General features: G+C 37.7%; 1 protein-coding gene across 8 annotated transcripts in view; it reads left to right on the top strand.

Annotated features, from left to right (window-relative positions):
• Window positions 1-26052, top strand: part of MTA1 (metastasis associated 1) — a 212526-nt gene that overhangs the window by 70942 nt on the left and 115532 nt on the right. For 7 of the 8 annotated variants that reach the window (XM_020974878.2, XM_020974877.2, XM_020974875.2 and 4 more), the window contains exons 2-3: window positions 3678-3745; window positions 11879-11972. In XM_020974878.2, coding sequence (XP_020830537.1) covers window positions 3678-3745; window positions 11879-11972 — 162 coding nt within the window. The remainder of the gene's footprint in view (window positions 1-3677; window positions 3746-11878; window positions 11973-26052) is intronic. The other variant, XM_078151575.1, reaches the window with a different exon arrangement.

Below are 26052 nucleotides of genomic sequence, written 5' to 3'. Positions count from 1 at the left end.
CATATGATTCTTGATAGCTTGGATTTCTTCCTCTGAATACTGTCTATTCATATCCTTTGACCGTTTTAAATTGGGTAGTAAAAGGATTTGTTCTGTAGTTCTGTAAAACTTGTAAAACTTGGCCTCAGTCAAAAAGCCACACCCAAGGACCTAGAAAAGGCCACAATGTGGCCTTGAGGCTGCAGGTTCCCCACTCCTAAGATCAGGAGAGGTCAAAGATGTAAGAAAGTAGGGATGATAATAGAAACACTTTCCTGGAGAAGTTGAGAGGGATGTGTTAGAAAGTACAGAAGACTTTGCTGTGGCAATTAGAGAAGGTAATGAAGACATCTTAATGATATGAGGTGAAGAAGGGAAAAGGGAGAGCTCTGAATGAATGGTCACAGTTTTTCAGATGATATATAAGGTAAGGTTCTTGACCAGGAGAGTGGGATTAAAAGGTGCCTGTTGAGACTTGAGCAAGCAGGAGAAAGTTTGGAATAGCTATTATTAAGAATGGTATAGCAAATTAATTAGGGAGGAATAGAATACTTTCTTAGCTGCAGGAGAGAGCACAAATGATATTGTTGTGCAGTCCTTTGTGACCCTTTGGGCCATATTGTCCGTGGGGTTTTCTTGGCAAAGATATTTGCCTAGAATCACACAGCTAGTGTCTTAGGCCATTTGAACCCAGGTCTTACTGAATCCTAGGCCCAAGAGCTCTATCCATTGAGCCATCTAGCTGCCTCCTCCAAATGAGACTTTTTTTCCCAGTCATTTTCGTCATGTCCGACTCTTCATGATCTCATTTTGGGGTTTTCTTGGCAAAGATACTGGAGAAGTTTGCCATTTCCTTTTCTGGCTCATTTTACTGATGAGGAAACTGAGGCAAACAGGGTTAAGTGACTTGCCCAGAGTCACACAGCTGTAAGTATCTGAGGCAGGATTCTAATTTAGGTTCTTCTGATTCTAGGTCCAGCATTCTATCCTCAGTGCCACATAATTGCCCTCCAAATGAGATTAGATAACATTAATTTGTATTAGACTCAGTGAGTTTTGGGATTACTCCAGCTTGTTTGAGCATCATATGAACGGGAGGTATGAAGTAGGAGGTAGTTGGGGCTTGAGAAGGAGTAATTGAGGATAAGACTAATGGAGGGTGGAATGTAGTAAATTTAGTTGAGTTGATTCACAAGAGGTTGGTAGGAAAGGGAGGATATTGTAGCCATTGCAGTGTTGGTGGACTAGTAAAGAACTGTGGAGAGGAGGGAATGGAGGTCCCGATGAGAATAGTTGGGTTGCAGGGGTGGGGAACCTGTGGCCTTCTGGGTCCTTGGGTGCATCCTTTGACTGAGTCCAAGTTTTATAGAAAAAATCCTTTTATTAAGGAGATTTGCTCTGTGAAGTTTGGATTCAGTCGAAGGGCCACATTTGAGGACATAGATATGTGGCCTCGAGACTGCAGGTTGCTCACCCCTGGTTAAGGGAAAGATGAAGTTCATAAGCAATAATGATCAGGTAAAGGAATTTTGGAATTTATGATTACGGCATTTGAACATTTTTGGGTGAAGGTCAAGGTTATGACTGTGTAGCTGTGATGTTTAAAAAGGTTTCAGAGACATAATTTCTGGGTAATTAATCATTTCATTAAGAATACCAACATTTTAATGAAAGGATGATCATTTGGCCATTTCTCTCTTAGCCCTTATGGCAGTGGGCTTACAGTATATTTGCCATTAGAAAAGCAAGGTGTTCCTGAGGGTGGCAGTCAAATCTGACTGGTAACAATCAGTGGGGAAATGAATATTACAGTGAGAGGCTGGGCTATAATGCAATGAGGGGCCTGGGAATGTGTGACTTGGATCACCTAAATCTTGGTCAAAGAGACTTATCAATTTCATATTACCTGTCTGACAAAAAGGAGGATTCGTATTTCCCCAGACCTGTCTGAGCAAAATGAGCAGGAATTCACCCATTAGCCTAAACTTAGAATTTCTTTTACTGTCTTTGATTAGATCTCAGCCATCCTGCCTGGGTAAGTCTTTTAGAAAGATTTCCCACACTGGTTGTTTTCTGGGTGAGGAAATAAAAAAGGAGGAAAACTTTGATCTCAATACAATAATGAGTTATTAATACAAGAGAGAAATAATAATTTCTCTCATAGCTTAGTTATAGTGGAGGAGTAGGTCATGGGAGTTGAATAGATTAAGAAACTGGGAAGGGAGGGTGTTACTAGTATGCAGCAAAGGGAGACTTTAGAAGTGCCAGTGAGTAACAAGTATTTTGATTCCCTCTCTGAGACCATTATGTGTGTGGGGAGGAGGAGGGTGGAAAGGAGGCAGCAGGAGGGGGGTGGTGTGAGATGAGAGAAGATATAGCTAATATGTATTTTTTGGAGTAAACTAGATCTCTGTGACTGCGAATAGGAAGATTTAGTAATAGAAGAAGAGATTTCCAAAATGAAAAAAAGGTTGTTAATTCTTGAATAGAGGTTACAATAGAAAATTTCAGCAGGGTTAGAATAAGATGTCAGAGAGGTAGCTTTGAGGAAGATTGGCATGAGTGGGGAAAAAAGGGAGATGACAGAATGGGAGTAATTGACTTAGTTGCCTGTCTATTTAGTAATACTGATATGCAGACACTAGTCGTGGGAGTTTGCTAGCCATAGGAATAGCAGTTGATGGAAGAAAGGGTGAAGGGTCAAGATTAATTAGAATGCCAGTAATCTTAGCAGCATTGTCTCTGGGACATTGTGGTCAAGGCAGTGGGGGAAATCACTCGTGTGGTGGTGAGGTTGTGGGCAAAGAGGAGGTGATATCTGTTGAGCTTGGTTTTCTCCTCCTTTGGAATGGTAGCAGGGTGGTTGTTATTGACAAGTCCAGATGGAGATTATCATAACATGAAATTATCATAGAGGTATGCCCAGTAGTAAATTTGCCCTCCCTCTCATATGGAAGGGATAATGGGAATAAGTTAAGATTGTTCCATTCAGATAGGCAGTACCATGCTGTTTCTGGTCCTAGTTTCGTCATTGATTTCTTTCCCAGTTTTGGTCCTCTCTTGTGTATGGATTTTAGAGCAAAAGAAGCCCCAACAAAAGATAATACAACCATATGCGATCATTATATTTATCACATTGTTCACCTCCAGCTGTTCTTCTTGCCCCTGTGATATGGCTTCTCTGCTTATTTCTATGCTGTCCTCCTATCTAGCACAGGCTTGGCTCTCACATACTTTAGAACCATTTGCTTCCAATTACTTTGTCTTTTCCTTGGGACCAGGAGTTCCATAGGAAGCCTCCTCAACATATTACAGCTGTGTTCCTATTGGCCTCCCACCTGACTTCCCAACATTGTCATACCTTGTTCTCTTTCCTGAAGTATTAGTTCCAGGAAAGGAATTACTGGTTTAAACCAAGACTGCTACAATTCACTTATTGGGATAGGATTCTAGGAAAGATAGTAACTATTAGACTCAGAAGTTGGGGGTGGGAGGAGGTCATGCATAACTTGGGGAGGCTTGAAATTTCATGAGGTCCTGAATTCTGATCTTGGGTTTGGAATAGCTAAATTAAGCAAAATCTGTAATTCATTTGGTTTGAGGAAAATCCTAAGGTAGCTGAGGGAGGAAGAGGAGGGAGGTTTAACTGAGGGCATGGGATTTTTGTATTTGACATTTTCTTTTGTAAACATTTTCAGATTATGTCTACTTTGAAAATTCTTCAAGTAACCCATACTTGATAAGAAGAATAGAGGAACTCAATAAGGTAATGTGGTACTAATTTGTTTTGTTCAGGGGATCTTAGGCTTATTATGATTATTAATAATAATTGATATTTATATAGTGCTTTTAAGATTTGTAAAATATTTAACATACATCAACTTATTTGAGCATTGCATGGCATCCTCATTTTACAAATAAGGAGCTGAGGTTGAATATGAAACTCTGGTCTGCTTGACTCTTAAGTCTAGCATTCTGCCCACTGTGCCATGCTGCTTATAAATTATCTCTGAGATTCTGGAATACAGACAAGTTGATGACACCAATATATCATGACCTAGGTTGACACTGCCCATAAACCCTTGGATTCACCAAAACTTCCATCAGGTTTGCTTAATTCTTAATCCATAATCTTTGTTTATTTAAAACAAACGCATATTCTGTCTACTTTGCCTTTTTTCAGTACATCTTGTAACTTGACCTTACTGAGGACATCTTATTCTCCCTTCATTTACTTACATTTCATTTCCTTGTATACAGCTTTCTGCGCAGTCCTCCCTAATCTGACTGTAGCTCTCCCTTGTAGGGAATGTACTGTTATTTGTTTTGTAGTCTCATATGCTTTGAGCAGCCTTGTTTTTATTTGATCTTTTTGTTGTTCCCAACATAGATCTTCTTATTTTTCTCAGCATTATTTGTTAGTTTTTTGTTCTTTTTGAGCTTTAACAATCCTGATTCAGTCCCTTGACATATAAATGTAATCTAACATGATATCTGATGGTAATAAAATACCATTATTAAAAATAGATATATATGGCATCTGTCCAACACCTCTTTGTAGTTTCCTGTCTTGGCTTTTTCTAACCTAGAATGTTCTTTTATCATCTTATATCTGTGAAACCCCAACCTACTATAATTTCAGCCTCCTCTGAATCCTGCCTTCTGTGCTGCTCACTGTACGTAACATTTTTACACATTATTTTTAGTTTAGTCATTTTATATGTGTGCTTATAGATATGCATCTTATTTTCTCAACAAAATTAGAAGTCCTTGGAGATCTGAACTACTTTAAGATATCTTCTGGGTGCCAGCGTCAAAATCAAACATTCTGTAAATACTAAGGATTAGTTAATTGATAGCTTTGTAGTTGTTTATTTGGTTATTTTAGCAAATTCTCTTCTCTTTCTTCCTTACAAGGCTGATGGTTCTGACATTAATATGTTTGTCAATAAATATTGAGCACCTATTGCATCTTTAGCACTGAGGATAAAATGTTCGCTGCTGTTTAGCATCATGGAGAAATAGTGGAAAGAACAGTGGTCAAAGAATGAATATTTGGGTTCTATTCTCAGATTGGCTGCTTAATCACTGTGATCTTGAACAAGTAAACCACTTGACCTGTCTGTAAGTTGAGGTCTATAAGATGAGGGGTTGTTGGGATTAAAAGTTGACTATGACCAGAGGTTTCTGTCAAAAAAGTTCTGTGTAAACTTGAAAGTTTATTTAAGTGTAAAATTTTCATTTTTGTCATTATTCCTGCTCTATTTCGATTTTAAATACTGAGGCCATAAGGCAGCGGATAGAGTGGCTAAGTGGATAGAGTGCTGGGCCTGGAGTCAGAAAGGTCTGATTTCAGATCCGTCTTCAGACGTTTCCTAGCTGTGTGACCCTAGGCAAGTCACTTAACCTCTGTTTGCCTTAATCCACTGGAGAAGGAAATTGCAAACCATTCCAGTATCTTTGCCAAGAAAAACCCTTGAACAGTATGGTCCATGGGGTCACAAAGAGTTGGATGTGCCAGAATGACTAACAACAACAATGAGGCCATATCAGATTTTGTGTCATAATGCTTAAGTTCCAATAGCAGTTCAGAGCAGATCAGAAAGAAATTTATGCGGCTTCATGGGGTGATTGAAGTTGACTGGAATGTTGAGTGTGGGCAAGATCTGAAGGGAAGGCAGAGAGAAGGAGAGGGTCTTATAGGAGGAGGCACCCTATTGAACTAGGGATAGTAGACATAGATTTTGAGCTAAATTAGGCAATTCCTATTCAGGAGTAAGGGGAGATTATTAGAGAGTTCAAGGGAGTTAGTAGAGGCCCTTCAAAGCCAGCCAGAAGAGTTGTATTTGATGTGAGTAATAACAAATTAGCAAAATAGTAATGTTCTCCGGTTGATTCACCCTACTTCCATCTAGGCATTGTTGGTCCACGAAGCCTTCATAGAGGGGAACAAACCTCATGGAGAGTGAGCCTGCTGTCCTTGCCATCAATGCTTGCCCCTGTATATGTGCCTCTGACAAGGGGTGTAATTACACAAGAGCCCTGGTGGTAGCAGCACCCCTTAGACTTCTAGTCCTGTTTTCATCTGAGGTCTCACAGCTGTCCTCTAGGGAAACAATATGTGAGACTGGGCAGCTACCTCTTCAGATGCCTAGCAGCTATGATTACTGAATACCCAGAAAATAAAGTTCTCAACACTAAAATCTTTGGCACTGTCATATGATTCAACTTTAGAAATGAATGTGGTTTTTATCAATGGCAATGACATTCCTCTTTTTTTAAATTGATTTTAAATTTATTTTAAACATAAATACAAACAAGGAAAGAAAAAAAATTGCCATATACACAGCAGAACAGGATTCGTATAAAACAATAAATTTGCATTTCAAGGAAACCTATGTACTACTACAATACTATGTATTGTTTCCAAAGCTGCTCAGCTTTTCTTTGCTTCCTTGTAGGTTTTCTTTTGTTCTTTGCTGTGTACTTTTACTTTTTTTCCCCTCCCTTTCCTCTCCCCCTCACTGAAAAGAAGGTTGCAGTTAAACTTACACACACACATATACAAACACACACCTATAAATATACTCATATACACAAATACATAAGACCATGCTAAGCTTATTTCCACTTGTCATCTGTTTCTCTGAAGGTGGATAACATCTTCCTTCAGAAGTCCAGGTCAGCCAGCTCATCCTTTTCTATTCTACAGCAATACTGCAACCAAGTCACATCCTATCTGAGAGATTGTCAGTGAATGTTTTTTCTCAGTTTTCTGCATTCCTTCCATTCTTGACTGCATAGGTTTTATTTATACAAGAAAATTTTAATTTAAAATAATTGAAATCCATTTTATACATCAACAGTGCTCTCACCTTATAATATAGTTAAAGGTCTGATACTGCTGAATCTGCTTCCTTTATATCATTTTTCCTTGGTTTCTTTAAAGTTCTTGACCTTTTGTTCTTCCATGTGAAATTTGTTATTTTTTCTAACTCAGTTAATCTTTTAGTAATTTAAGTGGGATGGCATTGAATAAATAGATTAGTTAAGTTAAATTGACATTTTAAAAATTATATTGGCTTTATCTACCTATGAACAATAAATATTACTTCAGTTGTTTAGATCTGATTTTATTTGTGTAAAAGTGTTTTATGTTTATATTTATGTAGTTCCCGTGTCTGTTTTGGCAGATATACTCTCAGGTATTTTATACCGTTTAGTTATTTTAAATGCTCTAAAGCAATATTAAATAATATTGCTGACACATAATGTAGTTTCCTTATTTTCTCTTTTGATTAAATGTATTTTAGCTTTAACTTTGTTAAAGTTAACCATGTAAAATCATGATTACTGCTTTTTTTACATAACAAATTCTAATCCTGCCTTTTATTTTATCTTTGTGTATATCTCTCATTTTTATAGCATTTTCTGAAAGCAACATACTTACTGTTGAATTGAAATTTTTAATCTGCTCTCAGTTTCCATTTTCTAGGTAAATTCATCCTATTCACATTCTCAGCTATAGTTACTTGTGTATTTTCCTCCGTATTTTTCCTCACTATCCTTCTCACCCTATTCCTATCTCTCTTCACTCCTTTGCTTTAGCTTTGTATTCTACCTTGCCCCCCAACCTACCTGTCCCTCCAAGAGTCCTTCCCTTATCTTCTCCCCCACTCTGTTCCCTTGCCCTCTTATTTCTTTCTGATTTTAGAAGACTTTTATGCCCTTCTAGATATATTTGGTATTCTCTCTTTAACCCATTCCTGATGAGAGTAAGGTTCCAGCACTACCTGCACTTCTTCCTACTAGCTTCTTCTGTATCATTTCCTCCTTTTATGCCTCATTTGTATAAGGTAATTACTCCTTATTATCATTCTTTCCAGTTTTTTTAGAATCACCCCATCATACATAGTGCTGCCCAAGCTTTTTTTTCAGACTACCCAAATAATCATGACAGTCATAAGAGTATTGATAATTTCATATATAAGAAGTAAACAGTTTGACTTAGAGTCCCTTATAATTGGTCTTTAATGTTTGTTTACCTTATATTTCTCTTAGATGTTATATGTTGAATTTTCCCTTAAGTTGTGCTGTTTCTTTAACTAATAACTGAAAGTCTTTTAGTTCATTAAGTGACCTTTTTTTCCTTTCCATTCAGGATTGTACTTAACTTTGCTGGGTAAGTTACTCTTGGTCAGTACCCCAGCTCTTTTGCTCTATGAAATATAGTATGGTCCTTTGGTATAGTAGCTGCTAGGTCTTGTGTAAATCCTTATTGTAGCTCCATGATATTTAAATTGTTTTTTTCTTGGTGCTTCCAATATTTTCTGTTTAACCTGGGAGCTTTTAAACTTGGCTATGATATTTCTGTAAGTTTTCCTATTGGGATCTCTTTCAGGTAGTATTTGGTGGATTTTTTCTATTTCTGCTTTGCCTTCTTGTTCTAGAGCTTCAGGGCAATTTTCCTTGGTAATTTCTTGTAATATTGGAACAAGGCTGTTTTTTTTTAAATCATAATATTTGGATGTAGTTCACCTATTCTTATATTATTTCTCCTCAATCTGTTTTCCAGGTCAGTTGTTTGTCTGATACAGTGTTTCACATTCTCTTCTATTTTTTCATTCTTTTGATTTTGGTCTATTATTTCTTGGTATCTTACAATGTCATTAGCTTCCCTTTGCCCAATAGTAGTTTCCAAGGAATTATTTTCTTCCTTAAGTTTTAAATTCCATATATCAAGTTGGTTAACTTTCTTTTCATAATTTTCTTGATTTTCTTGGATTGTTCTTATTTTTTTTTTCTAAGCTTTCCTTGATCTCTCTGATTTTTAAAGTCCTTTTTAAGTTCCTTCAAGAACTCTTTTTGTGCTTGGGACCATTTGACATTTCTCATTGAAAAAGGAATGACTTTTTTTTTTTGCTTTGCTATCTTCCTCTGAATATGAACCCAGATCTTCTCTATCCCCATAGTAGCTGTCTGTGGTTGAGTTCTTTCTCCTTTGTGTGCTCATTTTTATTTATTTATTTTAATTTTGTTTTTAGCAGCTATTAGAATAATCAAGTTCTGTTCCCGAGGTGTGAAGTATGATGCCTCAAGTCTCAGGTCTTTCTTCTGTTATTTTCTGAACTCTGCCTCAGGGCTCAACCTTGGGCTCTCCTCTATCTTCCTAAGCCATGGCTATGGCCCCCAGGTACACTGTCCTCAAATGGTCTTGCTCCCTATGGTCCAGTAAAAACAAACAAACAACACTTTACTTGTAATAAGGTTTAAAAAGGATATTATTTCAAAGATTAAAAGAAATATTAATTCAGATGAAGAACTACTCTGCAGTCCTGTTTTTCTCTTTCCCTGTCTTTCCCCTGGCAATCAGCGACACTAGGTCAGAATGGCTGTCTGTGCCAAAAAGTGAGAATTAAAGTAAAACCTGGGCCTTTTATTCCTTGGGGGCAAGGAAGCCAAACAGTAATCCAAACTTCATCCTGAAGAAGACTTCTGGCCCCTAAACGGGAAAAGAGACCTACCTTGAGAAAACAGGTTCCATTCCATTTGTTATTGCCTTCGCTAAAAGATGGCACCCCAGACTGAATACAGTGTTTCCCTCGTGTTCTGTTTGAGGCTCATTAATGTAGCAGAAGATAAAATGAATCATTTCACACTGTTGGCCCCTAGAGTTTACAGTGTGTTTTGAGGTTTGTAGAAGCACTGTATGTGTTACTGCATTTGATGCTCACAACAGCACTGGGAGGTAGGTGCTGTTTTGATCCCCATTTTATGGAGCAGAAACAGACTGGGAGTTTGTTACTTGCTAGTTGGTATTGAACTTGGGGTTTCCTACCATCAAGTCCAGTGCTTGTGCCTACTGTGCCACTTTGGAATTGAGTGTATTTCCATATAGAATCAAGGCTGTACCTGGGGGTTCTGTCAGAGTGAAAGAATATTCTATTGGTACTGATCAGTTACCCTCCTTGCTATTGTACCGGGTATTGTGCCAGATTCATTCTTGGTTTAAAAAAATTTTTTTTTTTTTGGCACGCTTGGATGCTCAATACAGTTTTTAATAGTGTTTGCTTGGGAAAATGCCTTCCAGCTTCCCAGGACCTGACTCTTAACCTGTTCTTTGGGGCTACATGTATTCCAGATGAAGTCACTAGAATCTTTCCTTTAAAGCCTCTTTAAAAACTCGAGACACTGACTTTGGAGTGTTTTTTTTTATTTTTTTGGGTTAACTGACTTTGGCCCTTAACTTTTTGAGCAATGTAGTATGAAACTATTAATATTTTGTTAATTTTAAAATTCAGAGTCCTCTGTGAAGAACACTTGACTTAATTGCAGAAGGATGGTTTCTGCTCTGAAGAAGCTTCCAGTTATGTTCCTTTATATTTTCCCATAATAAAAATCATCTATTTCTGTATATCCCAGAAGCTCAGGTTTAAAGGAAGAAGCTATCTTTCCTCTTCCAAACATAACCTCTATTGTTTTTTTCATGCTAGGAGTTCTGTTCCCCCTGGCAAGCCCTTGAATCCAACAGTATTTGAAGTTCTGGGGTCTGTATGGTGGTAGGCCAAATCGTCTCAAATTCTGCTAGGGCAAACATTGCCATTGGCCGTTGATGTCTCTGTGTAATTACAGAAGGGAGAGATCAGGTTCAGTGGACAGAGAAATCAGCAGAAGAAATAAAGATCTTTAGGATAATAGTAACAGTATTTTACTTAGAACATTTCTTGAAAATAAAGGACCTGTGTGTTATAGGAAGATACACTCAGAATCACACTACCCAGTTTTCTGAACCCAGTGATGACCCTAAGGACAGTCTAGGTGGGAAACTCTGTTACCCACTTCCCAGGTATTCTTTAGTGATCTCAGTTGCATTTTGTTCCCTCTTTGTTCCTTTTCCTGGTTGTCATTAAGTAAGAGTAGTCTTTCCGTAGGCTCTTGCCCTCCGTGAACTTTGTTTTCTCCGTTGCCCCTCAATGTTTCTCAGGCTACTCTTCATCTATAGTTGCCTCCTGATAAACATCGGATTACCTTTTCTCTGAAGTATGAATTGTATTTTCAGGTCATGTTTCCTTTTTTTCCCTACTCTATTTTCTAGCATTTTTGTGGCCTTTCATATTTCTTTCTTTAGTCCTTCTGTCTGTTACTATACAGTTTACCCCTGTTAGCTTCTTTTCAACATTTCTTTCTCACCTGACAATTAGTGGTCCTACCTTTTGTGAAGAATCTTTTTTTTTTAACTCTGACTAACTTATGAGAAATTGCTTGTACTGTTTTGTCATAGAGAATAATTTTTTCAATCTCAAGAATCCAAATGTTTTCCAACATACTAAGAAACACCATTAACATTTTTCAGTATATGGAGAGACTGTGGACTCTTTCAAGTTGAACAACACAGGCCTTCTTTTAAGGGATTTGAACTCTGTATAACAATTGAGACTCATTCCTTTTGTCAGATTTCTTCTTGTAAAAGGGTTGAATTTAAGGTAAGGAAAGACAGGATTTTTCCCCTCCATTTCTCATAGCTATGCATTGAAGTAAATATGGTTCTATGCCAGAGGTGTCATTCTTGCCTCCATGCTACCACCAAAATTCCCAAGTACAGTTGGGATTAAAATACAATTGGGAAATGTTAAAATAAATAAAATACAGTACAACATAGATAATGTTAATTTGTGGTTTTCTAAGTTGTTTTTTGGCCCCCAGAGATCTGTTTCTATACAGTCATGATAGGAAAGACCACATGGAGTAGGCAGCCATCTCTCTTTTGTCTCCCTTAATGAGAAAGCTTGTGTCACTGGGCACATTTGATATACTTTGGATGTCATGGAGAAAGGTAATGACTGAGTTGGCATTTTCTGTTTTGTGCTTCTCAAACCCACATGTGCCTTCCCCATTACAGACAGCCAATGGGAATGTGGAGGCCAAGGTGGTGTGCTTCTACAGAAGGAGAGACATCTCAAGCACCCTGATTGCCCTGGCGGACAAACATGCAAGTGAGTGCTCCTTCGGGACTTGCACCTCCCTTTGGGTCTCTGGGACTGGGTGAGGTGAGGTGAGGGGAGGGAGCAGTCACTTGCCTCATGCTGTTCTCAGTGGGGCTTGGAATGCAGCAGGACCTGGGAGGGTGCTTGTCACGGACTGGGTGGACAGAAGATCGAGAGCCCAGGTAGAGGTCACAGATACTAGTGTGGTAGCAGCCCGTGCAATGACTAGTAGTTTTATCAGGTTGGTGTTTAGGATGCGTTCAGCCTTTGGCTCTCCCCTGACTACAGCTGAGCTCCTGGATAAAGTGGAACTGTATTCTAAAAGCGAATTCTCTGGGTTCAGAAAATAGTACCTCATTTTTTGAGCATTGATTATTGACGTATTCCGCTGGCACATGATAACAAAGACCATTTTTAGCCTTTGTTTGTTTTCTTGCTTTGAAATGTTACACCAGTGAAATGTGTGTGGGACCTGCTGAATATAGCAATGGAAAACCAGCTTCAAAAAATTGTCTGCCTTTCTTGGAACTCTTTAGTCATATCTTCAGTTATAGACTGTTGAGTCTTTCTAGTGTCTATGAAAGCATCCAGGCATTCCTTTTTATTCTTTCTTCCTTCCTTGTCCTTCCCAAAAGGTTTCCAGATGTCTTTGAGTTGGAAAATTAACTCATCTCCTGTGTTGCCCTGCCTTTTTACATTGCATGTTTCGAGGCAACTTCTCTTGTACTTTAACCTAAGTGCTTGCTTTTATGAGCTTTATGTAGTCATGGTTAGAAATGTTAGAAGTTTATGAAAAAATTTATAATTGTGTAATAAAGCATCAGGGACACATTTATTTAAATCGTATTTAAATCATTGGTAAGGTTGATTTTAATTTTTTTTTCCTGTTTGGTTGTTGTCCTTCTTACTCAAAGAGGACCAACATGACATCACTGTGTCGGGGTCATATGTGTCTGCCTGTGGCTGATCAGACCAGCATGAGCTTGGAAGGCTCTGGATAGGCAGGGCGCAAGTAGTCCTTATGAACATTTGGGATCAAGAGAACCTTAATATATATTCAAGTCAATGTAATAAACTTTGATTAACATTATATTCTTTACAACTTGGCAATAGCCCTAGGTCTCATTGCCAAATAGTAGAGAAACACTACACATTTTATTTCATTGATTAAGTTTGTGTGTTTTTAGGTCAGTTTGTAGGTGACACTCCCACACTAAATGAAGGTTGGTTTGTCTCAGGGTAACTTAAGGGCGTATTTATGACAGAGAATTGTTGGGAGCTAAACAGTCTTCAATGTGTTTTCCTTTTAGTAGGAAGAAGAGCAGAAGCTGCAGTAGCTGACAATGAAATAATGCTCTGAGGTTTCAAATAAATAATTTAATTTGAGACTCACAACAACCCTGTGAGATATTACTATTCAGATTTTTTATAGCTGAGAAAACTAAAAAGCTCAGTAAGAAGACAGCTATTATCACTAAAAACAAGAGACATTTGTATAATCTTATTGGAAAATAAACATCGGTTAACATAGTTTTAGATGACGTGATGGTGTATGTATATAAACTTTTTATAGCTCATCAACATGATATAGACTGAGTTTAAAGAAAATTTTTTCTAGGGCAGTGTCAAAAAAGTAAAATGCTAACCCAGTCTTCGTCTTCTTCCTTCTAGACACAAAGTCAAGCTGTACTTTTAAAATTCTCTGAAAGTTTCATACTTTCAAATTGGTATGTCTTCCAAAGGAAGGAAGCCTTCCTTCTATAACTATCTAAGAATGTGTTGCTTTCAGAAAATTGATGCTACTATTTTGTCCTCAGAATCTAGGTAGTTGTGTTATTTCCTCTGGTTCATTGTGTGGTGTTTTTTTTTGTGCCAAATCTCATCATTTTCTTGAATGGTCCATTTTGAAATATATTAATATTTATGTTAAAGATTGCCATATGTCTGTCACTTACCTCTTCCACATCTAAGGACTGATCCCGGTGCCCAGGGAATCCAGATTCTAACCTGAGAATGAGTTGTGTCCAAAAGTTGATTTACATGTTATTTTTATCTTGGAACTAATTGATTAATCATTCAATCAGCAAACATTTATTAAATTCTTCCATTCTCCCTCCCAACTCCCCTGCACTCCCACCCAGACACTGCGCCAAGATCTAGGGATACAAAGACAAAAGTGTAACAGCCTTGGCCCTTAAGGAGCTTGCGTTCTATTCAAGGAGAGAGCATATATACGTGTGTGTGTGTGTGTATCATACAGACATAGAGAGAGAGAGACACACACACACACACACACATATGCATACATATACACACACAATTAATGTGTTGGGACGGAGCCTGCCAGTGCCTGGCAAAATCAGGGAAAACTTCATGTAGGTGGTTGCAGTTGATCTGAATCTTGAAGTAAGCCAGACAGTCCAAGAAGTAGGAGTGAGGAGTGAGTACATTGTAGGTATGGAGAAAGTTAGGACAAAGGCATTGAGAAAAGAATGTGTGTGGAATAGCTGGTAGGCCTGTATGGCTGCGCCACAGATTTTGTGTAGGGTATAATGGCAGTTGTTGTGAGTGAAATTTAAGGTAAACCAAGGCAAGTTTCTTCTAGCAGGATAACATTTTATTATCAGGGTATGAACCTTAGAATAAGATGGGCTGCCTCATTTTCTAGCCAAAGACCAAGAACTGGATATGCAACACCATTTTATAAGCATAGAACAAAGAATAGCTCAGAATAGATGAGGAGATCATACTATTGGTTATAACATTGGCAGCATCATAGGGGGTAAGGGATCATGATTGGTTATGTTAATGGAAGTGGGCATACACAGTATGTGAAGTCAGAGCAACCTTTGTCTTGTCTCTAAGGAATGTTTTCCTGAATTCATAGGTCCAAGCTGCATCCGTAGGCCAGTGACAGTGAACTTGGAGTAGCAGACTCACAGGTGTCTGGGCATAAGATTTACCTTTTACGGCGAGGAGGGTACTAAAGATGGGACGAGGTCAGCTAGTCGGCCTCTCAAGGATGACACACAAATGCTGTGGACGTGCAGTAGTGTGCAAGCTTCTCTTAGCAGGAGTGATTTGCAGGTGTTGCTGAAATGATCATTCCCATAGAATTAGAATGTTATAGGGGAAAACTGTACTTCGGAACTCTCTACCTCAGAGTTTCTCTTTCATTAACAGCAATTGTGGGAACGCTTAAAACTTTGGCATTTAACTTTGAGAGAGAAAAATTGAACTTTTGAACTCATTAGCTTCTTCATTTAGAAACAGAAAAGAAGCTTGGGTTTTTATATCAAATACAGAATAGAGTTACAAAATTGAGTATAAAATACAAAATCAATAGTTGAATTTCTTATAGTCAATATTTATTATCCACATAAGTGCATAAATCTATGCAATGAAAGGTAAAAACATGATTCCTGCCCTTAAAGAGCTCACATTATAATGGTTAAGCAGACCAGGAAGGTAGGAGAGAATCTTGTGAAGAACTTTAACTTTCAAGCAGAGTTCATATTTGATCTTAGAAGTAATAGGGAGCTACTGGAATTTGAATTGTGGTGTCAGACTTGTTCTTTAGGAGAATCACATTGGCAGCTGTGTGGTTCATGGATTGCTATGGAGAGAGGCTTAAGGTAGGGAGATTAAATTAGAAGGATATTACAGTAGTTCAGATGAGAAGTGATAAGGTCCTGATCTAGGCATGTTAAGTAGAATGAAAAGGATATATGGAGATTAAGTAAGGGATATTATGTAAATAATATTATTGAGTAAGTGATATTGTGGAGATAGAAATGACAAGATGCAGCCAACAGCTGATGAGTCATATGGAGTGAGTGAGAGTAATGAATTAAAGTACCTGGGTGACTGAAAGATGATGATATCTTTGACAGTAATAGGGCAGTTCAGAAGAGGGTTGGGCTTTTGAGAGAAAGAAATTTCTATTTTGGACATGTTTCATTTGAGATCTAATTTTTTTTGTTTGTTTTTGGCTAGGCAGTGGGGTTAAGTGACTTGCCCAGGGTCACACAGCTAGTAAGTGTTATGTATCTGAGGATGGATTTGAACTCAGGTCCTCCTGAATCCAGGGCCAGTACTCTATCCTAGCTGCCCCTTGAGATCTAATTTAGAGCTGAAAAGGACCTATGAGAATATCTGATCCAGTAGGCAGTTTGTGATGTAGAAACTAGAGATGTGGACAGAGATTAGGGCTAAACATATAGATCTTGAAGTCTCCTGCATAAAGATGACAGTTGAGCCGTAGGGAAACTGATGAGATCACCAAGTGCAAGTTTAGAAAGAAAAGAAAAAGCCCAGGACAGAGTCTTGGTGAATATCCATAGTCAAGGGGCATGTTACGATGATCATTTAAACAGATGGGAGAACCAGGAAAGTGTAGTGCGAGGAAAACCCAGGGAGGAAAGAGGTTTCAGTAGTACATGTTACAGAGAGGTCAAGGAGGATGAGAATTGAGAAGAAGCTAATAGAAACATTAAGGATATGTTTCCATATAGAAATAATGTTATACATTTTTTTTGTCCCCTGGATTAGTCCTCAAGAGCCTATTTTATGCACAATATAATGTGCCTTGAGGGCAAAGACTTGATTTTTTTTTTAATCTTGGTATCCCTAGACTGGCTTGGTGTGACTCACACATAATAATTACTGAATAAATGTTTGTTGAATTGAATTGAATAAGATGGCTAAAGTAATGGTGCATTTTGAAGGAAGAATAGTTTGAAAAATACATTATTTCAATGTTAGTAATTAAACTATAGAAAATAATTGTATATATTATGAAATTTGAATAATAGTTTCATTTCTCCTAAATACTGATGTTGGAGGGAAATCACATTTTAGAAATTCTGTTGCTATCTTTTGTTTTTATATCTCAGTCATTTCTGATGTACTCCATTCTGCTATCCTGAGCTTGCATCCTTCCCTTGTAACAAAGGAAGAAAAAGTCGCTAAGCAAAACCAGCTGACACATTGATTTGGTTTGGCATTGTATGCGACATTTTATACCCATGGTTCCCCTGGTTCCCCGCCTCTAGCAAAATAAATGGAGGTGTCTTTTCTCATTTCTTCTGAGTCAGGATTGGTAGTTATAGCCAAAGCACTTAAAAAAAAAGTTTTACATATGTGTTTTGTTTTCTTTTAATGGCTTTTGTCTTTTCATCATGGTCATTTCTCACCATCCATATTGGAACCTTCCCTTTTGGTAAAGGAAAATGATTAAGCAGAAACAGCCAGTGTAGACTGTTACTTATAATACGTAAAATATTCTGGCCTAGTTATCCCACATCTCTTTTTTCATTAGAAAGTAAGTGTATTTCATTGTCTCTTTTCTTGTGTATCATTATTGGTTATGGGTATTTTTGATGACTAGCATTCGGTGGCTCTGATTCTTTTATCTTCTTTCACTCCACAACTTAGATTCCTTTGCTTTGATTCATGTATATCACTAGCACTTCTTTTATACTTTTCAATCATGGTTAGGGTTGTCTGTGGTTTCAAAAATAAGGTGAATGGGGTTTATACGACAGAGAAAGAAAGATAATTTTCCAGAGATAACTAGTTTGGAAGTAGGGGATAAGATTAAAGAATATATTTGTGTGTGTACAACATATGTGGGATTTTCTGAGAAACAGATCAGCTAAATGTAATTAACTGAATAACCTAAGCAGTGAACCACAATACAGGCGGCAAGGGAAGAATGATGTATATCCATTTTTCCGGAGTGACCAAAAATGGACTAGTTATTGGGGTGGGGAACCTGTGGCCTACAGGCCACATGTAGCCCTCCAAGTCCTTTGACAGGACCACACTTGAGGACCTGGAAGGCCGCAGGTTCCCCACCGTTGGAAGAATTAGTCATACAGTACGACAGTTCTCTATGCTGCCCACCAGGTGGCGCAGTCTCCCCTTTCCCCCACTCGCCCGTCCCTCAGTAACCTCAGTTATTCCAGGATCCAATTTAAGTCTTCTCTTCCACTTTTAAAGCCTGTCATAACCTGACACCCTTCCCTACCTTTCTGGTCTTTTTATACTTCACTCCTCCTCTTCTTACTCTTGCTGTTCCTTGAATAATCACCTGACTTGGGGAATTTTCACTGGCTGTTCCCCATGCCTGAAACTTTGCTTCCATATCTCTGCTTTCTGACTTCAGGTCTCAGCTAAAGTTTTACCTTTTGCCTTTCCTTCTCCTGCTTAATTTTGACCTTCTCTCTGTGATTATGCCCAGTTTATCCTGTATATTTATTGTTTGTACGTAGTTGTTTTTACCTTGTCTCTCCCATTAGACTGTGGACTTCTTAAGAGCAGGTACTAGGTTCTGTCTTTTTTGTTTGTTTTGCCTCTGTAGCACTTAGTGCCTGATACCTAGTGAGTACTTGATGAATATTTTTTTGTTGACTCAATGTTTTGTAGGTAAAATTGTTTCACGTTTCATAATCTATCTTTTATTGCATGTTTAGTTAAGAATTTTCCTCTTAGACCTGGTTGCAAATGGTGCATTTTTTTTTAACGTGAGCATTTATATTTAGATCGTACATCTGTTTAGAGCTTGTTGTGGTTTATGGTAAAAGAAGTTGATCTAAACCCAGTCTCTGCTAAACTGCTTTCCAGTTTATTGAGCCCTTCTTATCAAAAGGGAGGTTTTCCTCCGTTAACTTATGTTCTTGAGCTTATCAAACACTAGGCTGTGGTTTTTGATTGCTTCTGTTTCTTACCTATCTAGTTTATCTGTTCACCTTTTCTCTTTTTTAATCAGTACCAAATAATTTTGATATGACTGCTGCTTTACAGTATAGGTTGAGGTCTGATGCTATGTCCCTTTGTAGTTTTTACTTTCATATTCTAGACTTTTTATTCTTCTAAGTGGAATTAAAAATTAAATTAATTTTTTTTTAGTTCTAAAAAGGTATCCTCTTGGTAATTTAGCATGGCACTAAACCTATAAGTTAATTTAGGGAGTTTTTGTTATTTTTATTATATTGGCATGACCCAATTATGAAAGGTAATATCTTTCCAATTATTTACAACCTCATTTGTTTTTTATAGAGTGTTTTGTAGTTTTGTTTTATATTTGCAGATTTTGTAAGGATATTGAATGGAGTTTCTCTTGATATCATTTCTTCTCAGCTTTTAAAAAAGGTATTATATAGAAATGCTGGCAATTTCCTGAATTTGTTTATTTTATCTTCCTACCTTTGTTACATTATTGATCATTTCAGTTTTTCTGATTCTCATCTATTTTCTAAGTACACCAACATATCTGCAGACAGATGAATTTGGTTCCTTTTTCCTGGTGGCTTATGTGTTTAATTTTGTTCTCTAATCCTACTAACATTTCTAGACCTAAGTCAAATAATATTTAATACCATTTGTACTAGGAAAACTTCTTGTGTTTCTCCTTTGCAAGCAATGCTAGCTCTTGGTTTTAAAAGATACTACCATGTTTCTGCTTTTTATGATTTTTAACATAAATGAAGCCTGGATTATGTTAAAGGCCTTTTCTGTATCTATTGAAATAATTCTTTTTAGGGGTTAGCTCTCTGGCTTAATGTGATTAATTATGATAATTATTTCTTTAATTTTGTCTTGGGTTGAATTAATACAAGCTTGGTTATAGTGAATTATTTTCTGAATATATCGTTCTAGTTTCTTGGAATGGATTTTATCTTAAAAATTAGCATCAGTATTCATTATTAAGATTACCCACATAGTTCTTTTTCCCTTTTGTCTCTCTCAGATTTGAATATTATCACAACATTTATTTCATGTTGGTAGAGTACTTTCTGTCACTCTTTAAGAATAATCTGTGGAGTACAGGTATTAAATGCTATAACTATTTGATAGAATTTGCTTGTAAATCCATTTGATTTTCCAAGTAGAAAACCATTGTGAGGAATTTGATGTGAATACTTAAATCAGGATTTGAATCTATATTATTGGATGAAACAGGGAAAGGAGGAAATATTTGGGGATTGGCTATTAAATAGTTTTTGTTTTGTGGAAACAGAAGAAAGATATCTACTATGTAGGCAACTCTTGGAGTAGAAAATAACTAAATTGGGATCAAGAAATACATAGGAATCCTAAAAGAATCGACTTTATTCTATAAAAAGAAGCTATTCTTTCTCTACCCATTTTTAAAGGTACTGATTTGCTGCAGGGTGTCAATAACTGTGAAGTACTTGAATTTTAACTTTGGCTGCTGATCTAATAGTTTATGAATTTTGGGAAATCAAAGGTTTAAAAACTGAGAAAAAATGGTGTATATATATGGGCCATAAGCATAGACGTAAATTTATGAGGAATGGCACAGATTGGAAAGGAAATACTTATGGAGATGTGTGTGTGTATCACTTAGATGTTCCTTGCTCTGTGTTATTACTGCATTAGGTATCCATTTTACTTTGGATTGGATTGAGGAACCATAGTTCTTAGGTTAATTTCATCTAGCTAATAGGAAAATAACAGGAAAGGCTATCCAAGTGGCCAAACTGGAGCCTGGTCTGTGATGAGATTAGTCAGATCAGAGAGTTAATGACCACCAACTGAGACCTAGGGACAGAACTGCTGGGTTGGGGCAGGTTTCAAGTAGTAGGCACTACAAACAATGTTTATTTAAGCAATGTTTGCCATTAATGAGATCTGATAGCAGTGGCTTAGTTGTGCAAACTGGTGTTTAGGGACAAGATTATAGTCTTTAGGCAGATGGGAGAAATAAGAATAATGGTCTTGTCCCAGAGTATTGGAGCTACAGCAGACCAACCAAGTTACTGGATGACAACGCTGAAGTCAGGGACTTGGCTATAGAGATCTAACAACAGACCTTGTTCTAGAAGTTGAATATGAGTGGGATAGGCAGGCAACAAGGCTGAGTCCAAGCTAAACTACTGAGAATGTTATAGATACAAAATCCTTGTATCAGTACTGTCATCAGTTTCTATTTGGGACATTTAAGTAAGGAGGTGAATCTTTTATTTTTTTTTTCACTTTTTTCAATTTTTTTCTTTAAGCCAGGGTGGTAAAGTTTATTCTTACGCTTTTCAGCGGGCAAGAATTTTTTTTTAATATAAATTTATTTATTTTTAGTTTTCAACATTCACTTCCACAAGTTTTTGAGTTCCAAATTTTCACCCCATCTCCCCCCACCCCAAGATGTCATGCATTCTGAATATCCCTTCCCCTCTTCTGTACCCCATTTCCTATATTTCTTATTTCCCAGTAGCATGTGAAAACATTTTTTTAAACATATGTTTTTAAAACTTTAGGTTTCAAATTTTCTCTCTTCCTCCCTCCCCACCCACCCTCATTGAAAAGGCAAGCAACTCAATATAGGTTGTACATGTGCAGTTATGCAAAACACATCCATAGTAGACATGTTGTGAAAAACTAACTCTATTGCCCTTAATCCTATCCTGCCCTTAAGGAGGTGAATCTTAAGGAGATATGCATAGGCCATAAACCAAGCCCTAGCTAAGTTGTGAAAGCACAGCCTGGCCTTAGTGATAATACCTTATAAAAGCCACAAATGTGACAATAAAAGAGTCTGTATTGCTTATTCTCTTGCAAGATTTTAAAAAACTACGCAAATAAGATGTTCAGGCAAAGTAGTACAGTGGGGAAAAGTTCTTGCTTTGGAGTCAGAGGACTTGGTTTCAAATTCTAATTCTTAATGTACTATCTGTGTCTCTTCAGGTAACTTGTCTAACTTCTCTGAGGGTTGGTCACTCATCTGTAAAATGAAGGAGCTGGGATGAATGCCATCTAAGGTTTCTTCCAACATTTATTACGTGTCTATTGTGTGCCAAGTAGTGTGCTAGGTGCTGGAGATACAAATGCAGAGAACAAAACAAATCCTTAATGGCAAGGAGCTTCCATTCTAGTAGGAGCAAAAAGAAATACCTTTATAAATATATGCAGAATAACTCCAAAGAAAATACAAATAAATAAAACATAGATAAAAAGTGGTTTCACGTGAGGAAGACACTAACAGTTGGGGTAAGGATCAAGAAGAGCTTTAGGTAGAAGGTGATGCTTGTGTTGCATGTTGAAGCAGAGAGGGAATCTATAAGGTGAGGATGAAGTGCATTCCAGTGAGGAGAGACAGCCAGTTCAAAGGCATGGAGTTTTGTGTGAGAGGAAGAGCCCATTTGCCTGAATTTCAGAGTTCAGGAGGGAAATATATATATTTATATTGATCCGTGACTTGAGAGCCATGATTCAGGTGTTAAGGTCAAAAGCCAGATTGCAAAAGGTTGAGATGTTAGTGAGAAGAGAAGTGGAGGCATTAAATTTAAATGGTCTTCTCAAGGAGTTTAAGAAAAGGAGGAAAAATACAGGATGATGGCTTGAGATGGTGGGTTCATATCTATATCTGTATCTATATGTGTGTATGAATGACAGAAGCAGGGAAAAATGAATGTTGCAGTATATAGAGCATCAGGTCTGGAGTCAAGAGGAACTGAGTTCAGATTTAGTGTCAGCATCTACCTTCCAAGGTTGTTATGAGAATCAAATGAGGTAATAATTATAAAGCACTTAGAACAGGGCCTAGCACGTAGGAAGCACTGTATAAATGTTAGTTGTTATTATTATTATTGTTGTTGTTATGGGAAGGCTGGAAGGAAGAAACCAGTAGATAGAGGTCTAGAAAATTAGGGGGGAAAGTTGCAACCTGTTGCAGAAGATGAGAGTGGAAGGGATTAAGGTCTTACATAAGGGGCAAAGAGAATAGTACTCAGAGCCTTCAGAAGAAGACAAGTAGGGAATGATGCCACATGGTTTTTAGATAAAAAGAAAGGGGGAAGAGGTAGCTCATGGTGAATGTCCTCAATTTTCTTAGTAAAATTAGAGGCAAAGTATTTAGGATGGGGAGATGTTAGAGGTTTAAGAAGAAAAGGGAGTGAGTTAGTCAATTAGTAAAGAATGAAAGGATTGCTTTGCTGCAGTGAGGGCTCAGTTTAAGTTGGATTATATGAGTGAATATATAGTGTACTTAGTTAGCAAGGTTGTGTAACTTCTTTCACCCCTGTTAGCACGAAATCTATAATCCTCTGCTTTCCAATTAATACTTAGGAAATGCTTTATAAAATTCTGAAAACTATAATTATGAGATATTTTCACATCTTTGTTTTATACTATTATTGTTGATCCCATCCCCTCAGCCCCATCTCCCTGTGTTTCTGAAGCCCATGACAGAAAAAAAAAAAATTGGTTCTTTTCTTCTTTTACGGAATATTCTACTCTTACCAAATAAGCCTCTTACTGGAAGGGAATAGCAATGCCAGGATAGGGTCAGGAATGCTTGAAGTTCTTCCACGAGGTAGTGTTACTCTTAGCAGCTCTGAGCAACATTGGTGGTAACCAGGTTCAGATATTAATGCTGTACCCTTACTGTTAGTACTGAAAGCTCTGGCAGATTGGGACTGCCTCTAAAGATAAGAAAAGGGGGTGGAGCCAAGATGGTGTAGTAAAAGCAGTGACTTGCTTGAGCTCTTCCCCAAACTCCTCCAAATACCTGTAAAAAATGACTATAAACAAATTCTAAAGCAGCAGAACCCAAAAAAGACAGTGAAACAAATTACCAGTACAAGACAACCTGGATAGCTGATGGGAAAGGTCTGTTTCACCAGACTGGGAGAGGAGCGCAGTTCAGCATGGGCTGCACAGGCAAAGATGGGGCCAGAGCAAACCTGGAGCAGGCCTCAGGAGACTGGATCATGGGCAGCTGTGGTGGTTTCCAGACTTCTCAACCACAAATACAAAAGACAGCTTAGAAGGTCAGTGGGAAAGGTCTGTTAGACTTGGGTAAGAGAGGAGGGTTGGTCCAGCCTTGGTCTTAGAGCAGCCCCAGGGCAGCAGCCAGAGCCACAGTGGTTCCTTCCAGATCTCTCAGACCACAGACAGTGGGGGGATCAGGTAGCTGATCAGAGGTAGACTGCAGGGATCTTTTTGCTGGTGCTGAGGCAGGATTCTCTTGCTTTGCCTGTACTTGGTTCTGGGTCCCAGTCCTGGGTGGTGGTCCTGGGGCTAAGAAAGGTGCTGGCATGGCGGAGCTTGTGCCTTGGTGAAGAAGGAATCCTCCTCACAGTTCCAAGGCAGAAAAAAAAGAGTGCTTGTGGTCACTCATAGACCAGAGCACAGGCCAGGAAAGGAGTAAACACCTCTCCTTTGATCACACCACCTTGGGAAGAACTGAAAATTTGCAGGTACCTAGAAGTATCTCTGACAACAGCTGCACAAAACCGCTGAAGCCTGGGACAGTACATTCTCCACACTGGAAGCAGACCCCTACCTTAACAAAGAGTTAAAAAGTCAAATAATTGGCTGGGAACATGAGCAAACAGAGAAAAAAAAACTCAGACTATAGAATCTTACTTTGGTGACAAAGAAGATCAAAACTTAACAAGCAGAAGAAGGCAACAAAGTCAAGACCTACCAGAACAATATGAATTGGTCCCAGGCCATGGAAGAGCTCAAAAAGAATTTTGAGAAGCAAGTAAGAGAAGTAGAGTAAAAACTGGGAAGAGTAATGAGAGTGATGCAAGAAAATCATGAAAAACGAGTCAACAGCTTGCTAAAGGAGACCCAAAACAATACTGAAGAAAATAACACTTAAAAAGTATACTAACCCAAATGGCAAAAGAGGTCCAATAAAGCCAATAAGAAGAATGCCTTAAAAAGCAGCATTGACCAAATGGAAAAGGAGATCCAAAAGCCCACTGAAGAAAATAATTCCTTAAAAATTAGAATGAAGCAAATGGAAGCTAATGACTCTTTGAGAAAGCAAGAAATTATAAAACAAAATCAAAAGCATGAAAAAATAGACAATGTGAAAAATCTCATTGGAAAAGCAACTGACCTGGAAAATAGAAACAGGAGAGATAATTTAAAAATTATTGGAGTACCTGAAAGCCATGATCAAAAAGAGAGCCTAGATGGAGTTGTGAACTGATCCAGCCATTTTGGAGATCAATTTGGAACTGCCCAAAGAGTTATAAATATGTGCATACCCTTTGACCCAGCAATAGCACTTTTAGGGCTGTATCCCAAAGAGATCATACAAATGGGAAAAGGACCCACGTGTACAAAAATGTTTATAGCAGTTCTTCTTGTGGTGGCAAAGAATTGGAAATTGAGAGGATGCCCATCAATTGGGGAATGGCTGAACAAGTTGTTGTATATGAATGTAATAGAATACTATTGTGCTATAAGAAATGATGAGCAGGCAAACTTCAGAAAAACCTGGAAAGACTTGTATGGACTGATGCTGAATGAAATGAGCAGAACCAGGAGAACATTGTACACAGTAATAGCCGCATTGTGAGATGACTAATGTTGATACAGACTTAGCCCTTCTCAGCAATGCAAGGATCTAAGACATCTCCAAAGGTCTCATGATGGAAAATGCTACCCACCTCCAAAGAAAGAACTATGGAGTTTGAATGCATATTGAAGCGTACTCTTTGCTATTTTTTTCTTCTGTTTTGTTTCCTCTTTCTGATGGTCCCTCCTATTTGGTTCTAATTGTTCCTTACAACATCACTAATGTGAAAATATGTTTAATAGGAATGTATATGTATAGCCTATATCAGATTGTGAGCCATCTTGGGGAGAGAGGGAGGGAGAGAAAAATTTAAATCACAAAAGCTTATGGAAGTGATTGTTGATTAATCAAAATAAATTTTAAAAAAGAAACAAGAAATTATCAAGGAAAACTGCCCTGAGATTCTAGAATTGGAGGGCACAATATCAAGAAGGATAGATAAGGGAATAGACAAGCAAAATCAGCTCGTAATTTTGTCTATGTGAAAGAGTGATTAAAAGGAAAGCAAGAGACTAAAAACCTGGGATCAGAGACAGGGTAAGTAGCAGAGCTTTAGAAGATTACAATTGTTGTGAAACAATCTTCTGCCACTTTGTCATTTTTAAAGAGGGAGGTGGGAACAAAGAAGAAAAAGCTGGATGGGATATTGGAAAATATAGAATGAATAATCATAACTGAATATGAATGATTGAACTCACAAAATCAAAGAGGATAGCAGAATAGATTAGAAATGCAAAATCTGACAATATA

Source organism: Phascolarctos cinereus, unplaced genomic scaffold, assembly GCF_003287225.1.
Source record: "Phascolarctos cinereus isolate Bilbo 61053 unplaced genomic scaffold, phaCin_HiC Scaffold_3;HRSCAF=262, whole genome shotgun sequence".
NCBI classification, from domain to species: domain Eukaryota; kingdom Metazoa; phylum Chordata; class Mammalia; order Diprotodontia; family Phascolarctidae; genus Phascolarctos; species Phascolarctos cinereus.
Note: the sequence above shows the minus strand (reverse complement) of the source record. Positions and strands in the feature narration are given on the sequence as shown.